At 35.7% G+C, this 14,414-nt stretch overlaps 1 protein-coding gene across 1 annotated transcript in view; it reads right to left on the reverse strand.

The window, feature by feature from the left end:
• Window positions 1–14,414, reverse strand: part of SNTG1 (syntrophin gamma 1) — a 166,621-nt gene that overhangs the window by 134,387 nt on the left and 17,820 nt on the right. The window contains exons 3-5 of the mRNA XM_054189470.1: window positions 9,620–9,676; window positions 2,629–2,686; window positions 41–84 (exon numbers count right to left, since the gene is read on the reverse strand). Coding sequence (XP_054045445.1) covers window positions 41–84; window positions 2,629–2,686; window positions 9,620–9,676 — 159 coding nt within the window. The remainder of the gene's footprint in view (window positions 1–40; window positions 85–2,628; window positions 2,687–9,619; window positions 9,677–14,414) is intronic.

Here is a 14,414-nt window from a genome sequence, read left to right on the forward strand (position 1 = left end):
CTAGAAAAATATGAACAAATGAACTTGCAATTTTACTCACCTGTAGAATTGCATCTCCTATAAAGAGCAAACCTGAAAGTTCCGCTGAAAACAGAAAGCATATTTTTCACTCATTCTGTACAAAACATCCTACATTTCATGTATGTGTACATATATTCCTATTTAATTTAATGTTTTTACGTAATCTTTTAAAAATTTAAACAAAAACTGCATAAAAAAACCTCAACATACAAGATCCAAATAAATTATTCGGATTTTTTTTTTAAATTCCAAAATACTGGCATATCGGTGTCACAATGAAAGAGTCTACCCAGCCCAAGTACAAGACTATGAAACATCTTCCATCAGTCAGTAGCACCTTCCAGGCCATTATGGTGAGGTATGGAATATTCTTCTGAATAGAAAATGACTGCAGGACTAGGTCCTATGTGCCTGTGAGAGACTGTTTCTTACAAACTCTGAGGAAAAAGCAACGTGGAGACTCCAGAGCCACTTATGAATTACAAGTATAACATGTAAGCTTTTACCAAAGATACTTTAAATCCTGCATCCTTGATAAACTCGGTGGAGTATTCATGCTGGGTAATACTTTATATGCTGAAGAGCTAGACAATAAGTGTATTGTACAAAATAACCAGCCAAACTGAATTTGATTTTTAAAACAAAGCTATATCCTATTCCAAGGGAATATTCCCTATTCCAAGGGAATTTACAAAATCTAGTTCTACAGTTGCAATTTTTAAATATTGTGCTGTGTTACAGAGCTATCTAATGCAAATATACTATATAAATACACAAGAAATATAACAAAGATTAATTGTCTATAAAGAAATAAATAACCCCTAACATGAGAACTAAGGAATGTTAAGAGATTTTATGGGATTATTTATCTATAGTATTTCAAAACATCACAGAAGAAGCTGTCTAGAAAAGACTAGAGTTGGTCTTGATCCAAAAACTTTACTTATTTACATGAGTTCTAAAACTGGAATCAATATTGACATAGATTATGATACTCAAGTATGTGTTTGAAGGACTGGTCTTATTAGCTACATGTAACAAAGGATGCTTAAATTATTGGAGGATAAACATTCTGATTTAAGAATTGCATTAAATGTCACATTCTTGTTTAGACGTCCATAGAAAGAGCTGGAGTCAACTGGGAGGGCAGAACCAAGCCTGCAGAGCTTTGAGGTACAGGTTCTGGGTCAAACAGCAATTTTTCTGTCAAAGATCCTTAGTACATATACATGGCATGATACTTCCTACACCCCAAGACAATAGTCTCCTACACAAGAGATGTCCCTCAAAACTAGCTTCTAAAAATCAGCAGTATTTTTATTGAAAGCAGTAATGGAGATTATAGCTCAGGTAGGTATTGAGGTTAGAAATAACGCATCAGCTACGGTGGCAAAAAAATAATGACAAAAATAAAAGAAAACAGTGTGCGCTTTTCTGTGCTCAATTAAACTTAAGTTTATCTTTCATATTTTTTTCCTGCAGTGCTTAATAGCATTTTAATAGCTAATGTAGGTAATATATGTCACATTATTATGTATTACATACTTATATGTTTACTGAAAAGAACAGAGTCACAAGTATAACTTCTTAAGGTTAATGTTATTGCCTTCCCTAGGGGCTCATTCCATGCTACTCTGTAGCCTCCCTACATAGAACTTCCACATCTGCCTTTCAGGGTTGTCTTTCAGTTCTCAATACGCTGATTCCCCTGTACCTCTCTTTATGTGTGTGGGAGAATATGAGGTTTTTTTATGCTGGCAGTTTTTAATTGTACAGAAGCAGCATCCTAGAATTATTGCATTACAGACGGAGGGAAATGCTTCCAAGTTTATGTTTCTGACCTTAGACAAATGTACACAAATACACACAAACACAACAGAGAAATATACCATACTGATTCACAACCTTCATCTATCATCACTGCACACATCATGAACTGTTTAACCATTATCCACCTTCCTAGTATGTATTATATCATTCCCATAATTTCAAAATATTGCCAGTTAAAAACAATACAGAGATTCAGCACCAGCCCTGCTTCTACTAAAAGTAAGTATGGTTAAGACCTTATGCAGCACCAGTTTTGCTATGTATGAGCTGCTGCAAAGCACCTAATTTTAAAATAACATAGGGGTATTATCAAGGTTCTGCCATTACCCACCCCTGTCTGAGTACTACCCTACTAACCAGTATAAAAAGACATGCATTCTCTTGTGTTACCAGGCTTTAATGGCCAAACATCCGATCTGCTTCAGCTTCCTGGCAACAACCATTTGGAAATAAAAGCCACAAAATCATTAACTTCTGTTCAATTTATTAAAAATTTTTATTTTCTAAATACCTTCCTATTTCTCTCCCTAAAAATAATGCTTTACAATAACTTTATTTGAAAAAATATCACGTTGAATACCATTTACAAAATATTCCAAATACAAAATCTGTACGTCTTCAGAGAACGGCTCAGAGGAAGAGAGCGAGCATAATGGTATAGAGGGAGAAATGGCACACCAAGAGCATTTGTTTAACACCTCCTGAAGAATCTCAAGACTTAATTGCACTTTGCTTTAAGGAGCACGTCAAAACACAGTGTACTAATCTGACACCCACCTCTTTGTTCTTTGGAAATCTTAGAAATGACCACTGGAATATTATGTTCTGCTCCACCCTGAAAACAGAATAAATGGCAATCTTGTCAGTCACTGGAAATATCTTTTTGCTTAAAATTATGTTGCCCTTTCTCTAACTGCAGTTTTCAGAGAGACTTAGAAAATAACTCTGTTTCTGCTTTTCTTCTTTTTTTTTTTAAATAAATATTTGATTGTGATTAATTCCTTATTGCCTCTCATAAAGAACTTCTCAGTTGCCATCATCAGCTCAGGAAGTGACTTTAATGTTGTTCAAAAGTCTACAAGACTTGAAGAAAATAGACATCAGTTTCTGTGAATTCTGGAGAGCTCAGTGTATGAAGTGGTGTCCTGCCAAAGCAAAATGGCCATCGCACTACAATGGCAGCCACACCGTGACCACACATGTGTTTCATGCTGGCAAGAAACAGGTAAACAAAAGCCCAAGAAAAGCAAATTTGGACTTTTCATCTCAAAAGCAGGCTTTGTTTGTTTCTGTCTCTGCCATACAAGCACAAAGAGTGAGCAAAGCAGTGCGATAAGCAACAAGGAAGAGAAAAGAAACACTAAAAAATGGAACAGTAGGTGTTCATTAAATGGGGGGAAATAAAGGAAAGCTGGATGGTAATTCAACAGTGCAACAGCAATTCAATGCTGTTGATTCATTCAATTTATCCTGTTGGGACTGGAAACGTTCACGGTGCTTAAGAATAAAGTGTTAAAAAGAAACCTTAAATAAAAAAGGAAACTCAAAGGAAAAGAAAAACAAATATACACAGAGACACAAATATTTTTTCTTCAATACAGAACATCAAAATCTAAGCCTGAATGCAACCTTTAGAAATTCATATCATCAGAAATGACAGTCCGCCACACTGTAATTTTGCCTAGGAATTCTGGTTAAGAGTTTGCTGAGTCCTCTTCAGCAGCCAGATTTCTCTTTGGAAACAATGGCTTTCTTAGGTCCAGGCATTCATTGTCGGGGTGTGGAAAGGACTGACATGGGTTATTTTCATGGTCTAAGGAACAGTACATATCCCTTTTTCATGCAATAACCAATTGTCTGAAACTGAACAGACTCCTGCGCTCAACAGCTATTTCTGTTATGGAATAAAGATGAATTTCCTGTGAAATCACAGAATTTTAAATAGGATTAAAGTCCCTCTGCAAGTGGCCATCAATGTAAATCTTTCTAAAAACACTGAGTTAATAGGGATCTCAGTAATATTACAACAATTACACGTCAACAAGAAAAGTTCTATTGGCATTGAATGAGATGAGAGTAGACAAGCACAGAAGGTATTGATATTTGTAGCATGGACTGAGTATTCACTCCACAAAGACCATGAGGCTACCTTCATTTCTGTCAGGCTTAGAGATGTATTCATACTAAGTAAACTGTAGCATTATAACTTGTTGAATATCTTTCAGTGGTTTTCACTAGAGGAACAGCAACAATAAAAGTTGGCTTCACTTGAGATAATCAGTTTACGCTCACTAGATTTATAAGATTTAACCTACACCCTCCAGATTTTTCCTTAGTCACATGCACATTTAATTTCTTCCAAATTTTTCAAACAAACAGAAATATAACTGTGTCAGTTCCCTTCCTAAGCCTCCAATGTTACACAGAGATTGCACTATCCAGGAAATTTGAAGCTCAGCGAAGGAGTCCAGGGTTTAAAGCTCAGCATAGCTAACATAAGTCCTTTTTTTCTCAGTAAAATGGCCTCCCTCCCTCCTTATACTCATCTCTTCAGTAAGAGGGAAATTTCTCTTATTACTAAGCCAGCCTGCAATGCACACAACATGATTACTCCTCTCTCACTCGCTATATCTACCTAAATCAATTTACACTGCAGATTTGAAGAAGCATTCAGGAATGTCCTACTGAAGAAAATGATCTCCTCTCACTGCATCCCAGTCTGGCCAGTATGAAGGATTCCTTTCAAATTAGTCATAGGAGGTGTAGCCTGCTATTGTAAGAAATAAAAATTCAAAATGGGAAAGAGAAAATAGCTGAACCACCTATCTATACCCAGTCATCGTTAGCAATTTACAGCAAGCTAAAAAAACTGTATATATTCTGCAACATCTTGTTGAATGCTACTTCAGATTAAGGCTTCGACCTTGCATCTGCATCCTCCATGTCTGATTCTCTGTCCTGTAGAAGGAAAAGTGTATGCGTGTCTAAATTCTGGTTTTATAGGTTCAAGAGATACGCTACTGAAGAAACCTCTAGGAACAGAGGCCGCTTTTCCATCATTTTAAATTTTCCCTCCCTCTAGTGTGGACGTGTTGTTATAAACTCAGACCAGAGGAGGGAATAAAAATATGTCAAGTAATGGTGTTGAAGTCTTAACTGCTCAGACATCTATGAGACTAACACTGATCTTTGTAATGCAAATTTTCTTTGTCATTTTCCTTAAGCAGGCAAGGACATTAGACAATGTAGGGGACATTTTTATTTTATACTAACAGGCAACATTTATTCCACTAACGAAAATGGGCCTGTTTGTTTTAGCTTTAAGGTCTAGTGGTACAATATGGCTCATGTCTATGAGGATAAACTATCTTCCCAACTGAAAAAGGGTGACTTTATACATTTTGGCTATAGGAAGCAGTCTATGTAAAGCTCTGAACCGTGTTCATGGACTCTCTTAGAAAATACTAGTCGGTGTAAGCCAAAACTGTGACAGGATTTTTGCCGGCAATTAAATAATATGGACAATAATGTGCCAATGTTAATTGGCACTTTTAAACTTTTCCTTTCAATAGAATAGCGTAGCTGGAACCAAAATGCCACTCCCAAAATGCATTCAACACCAAATTCTGCAAGTACACAAGCCTTTAAAGATGAAAAGATAATTTTTTTTAAGCTAAAAGCCAGATGATTCATCTATTAATTAAAGGTTTCTAGACTTTTTATTATTTTTTTTGTCATTGTTTCAATTTGAAACACAGGGAAAATGTGTTAATAAAAAAAAAGCACAGAATGAATGAAGAGGAAGAGAATCATCTAAGTATGTAAGTGTGAGCAGGAGAGGTGCACACGCTTGCTTTAGAGATTTTTTTTGATCAAGTCAAACTGAAAAGTTAACCCAAATCTCAGCAGATCTGCGATGCTGTTCATCATTTAAAAAGAATAATCAAAACAGAGGCGGGAAAATGGCACTGTACAGAGTTCTGGTAGCCAGCACTCTGGCTGTAACTGAAAACCTTAATTTATTTAATCAACTATCAATTTTATTGCCTATGTCCACAGGAACACTACATTCCAATTACTGAGAAACATGATGTTCTTTCAGAAGTCATACACTTTGCAGCTTCTTGTGTCAAATCTCTGCATCTCAGACTTTTCAGAGATGTGATAAATAAATACTACACAATACATCAATTTCTACATCTAACTCTATGGCTATTCTTTCACACACAAAGGCTTATTACTGAGGGTTCTAAAGGGGCTTCAGAAATTAGAAAATAATTCCTTCTGAAGATTGTAAAACAGATCAGTTCTGCTTCAAATTCAATCACACTTTTACCATTAACTTCAGTAAAATGAAGTACAGCAAAACACAAACCAGGTGGGGTTTTTTTTGTTCTTTAAAACCTTCAAAGAGTGGATTATAAGAAATTTTTTAAAGGGCTTAAGTTCGGATCATGTGGAAAAATCAATCTCACAAACAGGGTTTTTTTAAGCGGTTAGCTGAATCTCTGCTATTTACAAATACAGTTGGAGCACCCAGGTTATGACAGAAGAGAGTTCTCCTCATAGACAAGGCACCAAAAGATCACAGAATCATAGAATGTGTTGGGTTGGAAGGGACCTTTAAAGGTCACCTAGTCCAACCCCCCTGCAGTCAGCAGGGACATCTTCAATTAGATTGGGTTGCTCAGAGCCTCATCAAGCCTGCCTTTGAATGTCTCCAGGGATGGGGTCTCCACCACCTCTCTGGGCACCCTGTTCTGGTGTCTCACCACCCTCATTGTAAAGAACTTCTTCCTCGTGTCTAATCTAAACCAACCCTGCTCTAGTTTAAAACCATTGCCCCGCATCCTATCACTACATGCCTTTGCAAACAGCCCCTCCCCAGCTTTCTTGTAGGCCTCCTTCAGGTACTGGAAGGCTGCTACAAGGTCTCCCTGGAGCCTTCTCTTCTCCAGGCTGAACAACCCCACCTCTCTCAGCCTGTCTTCATAGGAGAGGTGCTCCAGTGCTCTGATCATCTTTGTGGCCCTCCTCTGGACCTGCTCCAACAGGTCCATGTCCTTCTTATGTTGGGGGTTCCAGAGCTGGACACAGTACTCCAGGTGGGGTCTCACGAGAGCAGAGCAGAGGGGGAGAATCACCTCTCTGGATCCGCTGGCCACACTGCTTTTGATGCAGCCCAGGATGCAACTGGCCTTCTGGGCTGCAAGCACACATTGTTGACTCATGTCCAGCTTTTCATCCACCAGTACCACCAAGTCCTTTTCCACAGGCCTGCTCTCTATCACATTATCCCCCAGCCTGTATTGATAACGAGGATTGTCCCAACCCAAGTGCTGGACCTTGCACTTGGCCTTGTTGAACTTCATGAGGTTACTAGATAACTAGACTCTTATTTTGGAATCATTTACATTTTGACCAACCGTCCAGAATACTTAAATTGGGATAAGACACTTCCAAAATTTACTCAAGAGAAAGTTAAAAGGTGACTTGATCACATGAGATTTCTGATAGCAAATGGGTGTTCAAGTTAGCAGAAAAAAAGCATGATAGTGCCCTAGAGCTGAATGCCAAAACTAGAAAAATTGCACAAGCAAATATTTTAAAGTGGAGGTCATTAATCATTGTACTTCTATAACTCCCACCTCAGATAAACTGCATCTTCTGATATACACCACTGACAGAAAGTAAGTCCTCAGAAAAACCCTTAAATTAATATGAGAGTAGCAAGACAACAGGAACTACTGTAGCATGTGAGGTTGTGGGAGATTGAGTTACTGAAACAAGGAGGAAAGGCCTCAATCCTCCTCACTCCTACAGGGTGACTTGTAGACTTCTACTTTTAGGGACTATAGCAAAAAAATTACTTTTCTATTTAAAACTAGCAATGAACATAAGTCCTTTATCAAAGTTCAGGAATCTTACAAAACAAAGCAAAACAAAACAATCCAAAGTAACAAACTGTTATGCAGAATTTATGCAGCTTCACCATTCCACTACTTAGATTAATTTCGATAAAAATTTATATGAATTAAAATAAACCTAGAAAACATATTTAAAGAAAATAATTTAATTTAAAGCCTTTATTTTTAAATTTTATTGCAGTTGCTTCTAATACACTTGATATAGTTTTTTATTGTTATTTTTTCTATTGAAACAGGATGAAGAGAAGAGAAGAGAAGAGAAGAGAAGAGAAGAGAAGAGAAGAGAAGAGAAGAGAAGAGAAGAGAAGAGAAGAGAAGAGAAGAGAAGAGAAGAGAAGAGAAGAGATTTTCTCTTAGCTGAATACACAATCTTTTTTCGCACTTTTAAATACTTTGGAACTTCCAAAAATTTTCTTCAGAACAATGGATATCTTGCTCTAAAAATTTAAGAATATATTGCTCCACTAATTTAAGAAAGACCATTGCACGCTCACATTTAATTTATATTTCTCAATGATATTTTATTTTATATATATAAATATTTATAAATATAAATATTACCTAAGTAATGTGATCTTAAGCTTGTCAGCAATTTTAATTCTAAAAGATAACCCATTGTAATGTATAACTAAAAAATCAATTTTAGTCACCCTTGATGAGATTTGTTCTCCAAACCTCAAAAGTCCTTAGTGTAACCAGTTATTTCTTAGCACCAGCTAAATAAAACCTTGTTCACCCATATACTTGATTTTGCACTGACATACATTACTTCATCGTTATTCAGTGAACTGTAACCTATAATGATATTGGAGGAAAATAACTTGTGTGCTGCTGACTAAACTCATGAGAAACTTTGGCCACAAAATAGCAATTAGTTTTCCTTGAATACAGGTCTGTAGTGGGTCAACAAGATAACAGCAAGTGTACCAAGACATATTTTAAGAACTAGTATTTCTATTCAGCAATATTCTTATCAATGACAACACAAATGCACATTAATCCCTCTTCTGAGTCACTTCTTATAAGGTCAGTACTAGCAGATGTTCACAGGGAAGTCTATGCTTTCACTTTATATGCATAATTTAAGCCTCTTTGCATTCATGTGAAGTACACTTCACTTTTTCCATTACTATCTTGAGCCTGAGGACTGCTGTGTTTAGCAGATAAAATTAATGTTGTGTTGTCTACAGTGAGATTCAAAGCCAAGGTAAGGTTTTCAAAATCATAGATTATGATGACAAAAATTATTATCCCTTCTTCCCTCTCCTCATCCCTCCCTCCCTCAAAAAGGATCACCTACACTTACTTATTTTCTTAAATCTTACTGAAGAAAGCAAAAATATGGTAACATGATAAATTGCTGCCTTTGCTTGATCTACAACAAAATAAACAATATGAGAAAGCAATAACACTTTCTGTCCTACTAATGAATTGCAGTGAATTAATGTGATATTCTTTGTAGGAGAATTGATGATGAACTTATTGGCTGTTCCATGTGCCTGCCACTGAAATTTAGCATTCATTAATAACCACTTAAATTAGAGTGCTGTTGAACAAAAGTACAGTCTGTGCAGTTGCAAACACTTTTCAGCTCTCATATCAAATCTTATTACAGAGTTGCTCAGCTTAGATCTTAAGGGAATGATCTTTCCATTGCCTTCCATTCCATAGGGCAGTGTAGTTGCTGGCGGCCTACTGTGGCAGTATCTAACATCCTAGAATATGTTTGCTCTCTTATTTCTAATCCCTAAAATATAGTTTGTTCTCATTAAAGGTAAAATTAACTATATACAAAGACACTTTGTGTAACATGGAATAATATACCAAAAAAATCATCCTACCTTTATACTCAATCCAAATCCTCCTACAGTCTGTCTTCTAATTGTTACTGTTCTTTCCTGGGAAAAAAATAAATCAAGTTTTGTTAAATTTAATGTTTTCTGCCATATATATTTACACTTCAATAAGTTGTTTCTTTGCTTCCATCCTACAGTGATTTTTCTCATTTTAATAGACTTTTGAGTTCCTGAATGTGAAAATCCCATTAAACCTATGCTGCAGAGGAAAAAGACAAAGTCTGTGAGAAAAGCAGAGGTCCTGCCTCAGACAAAAAGTCGTTTGCTCAATTTAGATCATACTAGCAAGTACTGCAATGCAATAAGAACAGAACTGTAGAGTTTAACAGTTAGGACATAACACATGCATTTCAGAGGTCTTAACCTTGACCTGTCCTAAATTGGTCCCATATGCAGATTGAGCACTACATGTACGTAAACTGCCCTCCTGTAGCACATTTTCCAATTAGTTTCATCCAAAAGGAATACAGCTTGTGTACTCCAAGACCACTCAGTGATGTGAGACAAAGCATGGTAAAGTGCACATGACTCAGAAATTCATTTCAAAGCACAGTCCTGATCCAAATTAAAAATGTGATACAAACACAGCTACTATTGACCTCAGAGCTATGGTTTAAAAATCATAACCAATGATTTAAAAGGTTTTCTTACAGACAGAATTATTTAAAGCAACTCCTTTTTTTTTCCTTTTTATTGCCCATCCTAAAATTTCTTCTATAAAAACTGTGTGCTAGTATCTGTCTTAGATACGAACATTTGCAAAAAAGACTTATTTTTTTTCTAGTCTGTCTTGTTGACTTTATTCCGAAAGATCATTTAGAATTAGTCAATTTGGTTAGCAATAAAAAAAAATCTTTGTAGCAGATATACCATATGTCCACATACAAGTACATGTAATATATAGACTTTTATTTTAATGCCCTGTACAGGTGGGCTAGATTTTATACTCATTTCATTATATGTATTGGAAAGCATGAGTCTGCACATACATTTTATCAATATATGTTCACATATTTCAGTACAATCAGCATAGATTGCCAGTCTCAGTGACCTTTGAGTAAGTCTCTCATCAAAAACATACCAGTGACAGAGAGGATGAAGTAACTAGATATTTTTCCCTCCTTCCTTCGTATACAGAAAGGAAAAGAAAGGATGTAGGGCTACACATAAGAGTTTTGGAAAACTGATATTGCTGAATTTGGGGGAAAATCCAGTTACCTTCTTTCTTTTTCACATTTGTGACAAATATGAATCATGTAACTGCAGAAAGAGCAAGGATAAACCAGTCCAATGTTTTGGATAGCAAGACAAAATGGATGGCCTAAAATGAGACTTTTCATTTATTTATTTAGGCTAATGCTTGTAAATGTTTAATCTAAAAAAGAGGTATATAATTTTGCTGTTGAACAGCCAAATGTTTCAATTTATTTCTTTAACATTTGAAATGCATGAAAACAATATAGTCTTATATTTGTAACCCAAAAATGAATGTGTAGCATGGCAATATGTCTATCCTGTTTCATCCATATGCTTCTGTGCTGTTCAGAGGGACCAGAAGGTCATTCTCAGCTCTCAACTCACACCTTCTAGGGAGGAACTTTCACAACGAAGTTCCTGGAAACTGGGTTCAGCCCACAAATTTCTTTTCACTTCAGTCCACAAACTGTATTTAGAAAACCTTTTGTCTGCCAGGAGGTTTCAGCTGCAGGTAATGCTGCAGACAATATATTCGGGATAAACTAATATAGGCCACAGTCTGATGTGTGGTCTAAGCTGAGTTTACACAAACGAATATGAAACACCCAGCTGTGGCTCCACTGGTCGCTGTATTCTTCCTGTTAACTCCATGTCATTTCCAGCTCCAGCTTGTGTTGAACATCCAGTTAAGAACAGAAGCTCGACTTCTACACTCTAGGCAATACATTCTAGTATTTTTGTTATACACGCTCAAATCAAATAGAAAATACTCGTGTTACCCAAGAAGATGTTGAAAAATAGCAACCTTTAAATAAACTGGCTTGACAGTATTACATTAACCATGAATGCAATAAAGAATATCACACTTCACAACTAAATTTCAAATGAAGTAGTATGCTCAGCGAAAACATAAATCTTCATTAAAATTTGTAGTACATGATATTACAGTAGTCACTGTAAAGTTTAAATAGCGGCATTTGAATATATTCTAAGCTAGAGCTATGCTTTTAAAAAGCCCAATAGAAAGCTGTCATGCAGAATATTTCTGTCCTTGTTGTTGTCTTTCTTAGCACAACACACACACAAGTACCCATACAAAAGTCAATAAAATTCTTTCTGGTTTTCAGTCAAGTGAAGGCAGAGACAAGCCAGCCCCCAAAACAGCTGATCTGGGGTATTTTGTGAGTTTACCAGTACTATCAGGCAGGAAACTAGAAACGCTTTTCATCGGAGTTCGGCATTACTTTTTAAGAGAAAGAAATGCACGCTTCAGAAATACTTCGCTAGCACAGGAGATTACTAAATAGCCAAAACTGCGTAAAAGTAAGCAAAGTAACAGAAAAATTTCAAGCAACTGTAATTTTCCAGCACAAAAAAAAAAATAAAAATCAGAGGGTTTCATCTGGTATTTTTTCTAGGTTCTATTCTATCTCGACTGAGAGTAGTTATTAAATATTTCAGGTCTGGAATGTTACTGAACTGAACCGAACTTTTAAAAACATACTGCAAGCTAGATCCACTCGAGTGATGTGTTATGTGTAATGAAGGGATTGCTTTGTATTTAACCTAGGCTCATTCAACACAATTCTCACTGTTACAATAAAGAAATATTACTTTGGTGTCTCTTAAGTGTAAAGACTTACGTATTCTTCACAGCATGATGGCCAACAATTACAAGCATGCAAACAATTAATGGTCTTCAAAAATACAAATCAGAACTACATATGAGTTATATATTTCATTCGTGTACCATCAATAATCCCCTAGTCTGCAATTGCAAACATCACATAAACAATTTAGTGAAACAGCTTTTCAAGAACTCTCAGGAGCATCATACATTTCATAAACGAGAATTTTGAATTAGGATCAGAACCCAGCTCTGATCAGCTCCTTTTTTTTAACACAGAAGTTTAAGAGTAAAATGACAGGACTCGTCTAACCACAGTTAATTCATCTAAAACTAAGCCATTGGTCAAGACAAATTTTAATCCTGTAATCAGTACAGAAAAATAAATACATTCAATCCAGGTGAGTTAAAGCGGGTGCCCAAGTTGATAATCATCTTCATCATCTATGTCCCCCATTGAGTACAGAGCCAGGATGTCAAATTTAACTTTGGAAAGACAAATGCCTCCCTTTAGAGTTGCAAAGTAACTTCAATAAGTATTTTGATAGTAGATACCAGCTTTGAAATGCTTTGCCAGAAAACTGTTTTATCTGAGTAAGTTTTTCTTTGTGACTTGCTTGGCTTGCATGTGACTTTTTGTGTGATTTGCAAAAAACCCAAACCAAGCTTCATTTTCAGTGCCATCTTCAGCCAAGGCGAACTGAATAAACCTTGTCTGCAAAGCATTATATTTTAATGTACCATAATATGTTTAATATAAGTATTAATAGAATAAAGAAGTTTGACCAGCAAACTGAAGCAAACTATTTTGTTCTGATGTCTTTAATTAGCATTTCAAATGAACAATAACAATAATAACATGTTTTTTACTGGTCTAATAGCTTTAAGTTCTTAAAATGCTTTACAACTATTCATTAATAAAATGTGGCAACAGGTCTTGAAAGCAACACATTTTGTACCAGTAAAGAAGTACCCTAAGTACCCTGATTATTCCAGGTTAAAGATAGTGCTGTTCCATTGATTCCAACTATCCGCTTAAAATAAAATCTAACTAATAATCTGTGTCAGCTGTAGATTTGTCTATTAATATTTGACTCAGTTTCACTTTCCCCCTCTATTTGCACAGGATAGTATTCTATGATTGAATTTGCAATGGTTTTGCAAATTCCAAAAGCAACTTCATCTCCAAGTTTACAAAATAAACCTTGATTCTGATGAAAAGCTACTTAGTTCGATACCAAGGCTACACAAAATGTCCCGTGAGATTGAAATTCCATTATCACATTTGTTATCTACATTACACCAAACAGAGGGAAAGTTAGAGCTCCTAGGATCCTTAAATGCAAGATTCAGAGCAGTGTTTTAGAAGCTGCTTCCTGGAACAGAACAAAAGTAGTTATCATTTTATTGAAAAACTCAAAGCTGCTGCCAAGCTGTCAGCATTTTCGATGCCTCTAACTCAGAAATTCCTCATCCACACATATGCTCATTGACTGGAAAGAAGAGCTAAGAGTTTTGTCAAAAAAATTCTTCCTCAGAGCTATGCAGTGAAACAGAAGCAATGTTTTTGAGGCTTTCATTAAAGAGGTATTAAAATTTCTCCTTAAAATACATATGATCTTCTTGAGATCACGGACGTCATCTTAAATGAGATCAGAAGTGAAGAATGACCATGTCAGCAGACAACAACAGTAAACAGTCAGGAAAGGAAAACACAAAATCCTGTGTAATCATTAACTATTTATGTTTAGTCACTAGGTAATGTTATTTTTAACAGTTAAATTTTAAGCACAGTAAAGATTCAAATATTTCATACTGACTGGTATGTGATGTAAAAGTAAGTTTAGAAATGCTTAACTGACTTTTAACAATAATGATTAATTAGTAATAATTTCAAATTATTTATACTGTATCATATAAACCATTAATCTAATGTGATATAATCTGTCTATGAAA

Source organism: Rissa tridactyla, chromosome 2 (assembly GCF_028500815.1).
Source record: "Rissa tridactyla isolate bRisTri1 chromosome 2, bRisTri1.patW.cur.20221130, whole genome shotgun sequence".
Lineage (NCBI taxonomy): Eukaryota > Metazoa > Chordata > Aves > Charadriiformes > Laridae > Rissa > Rissa tridactyla.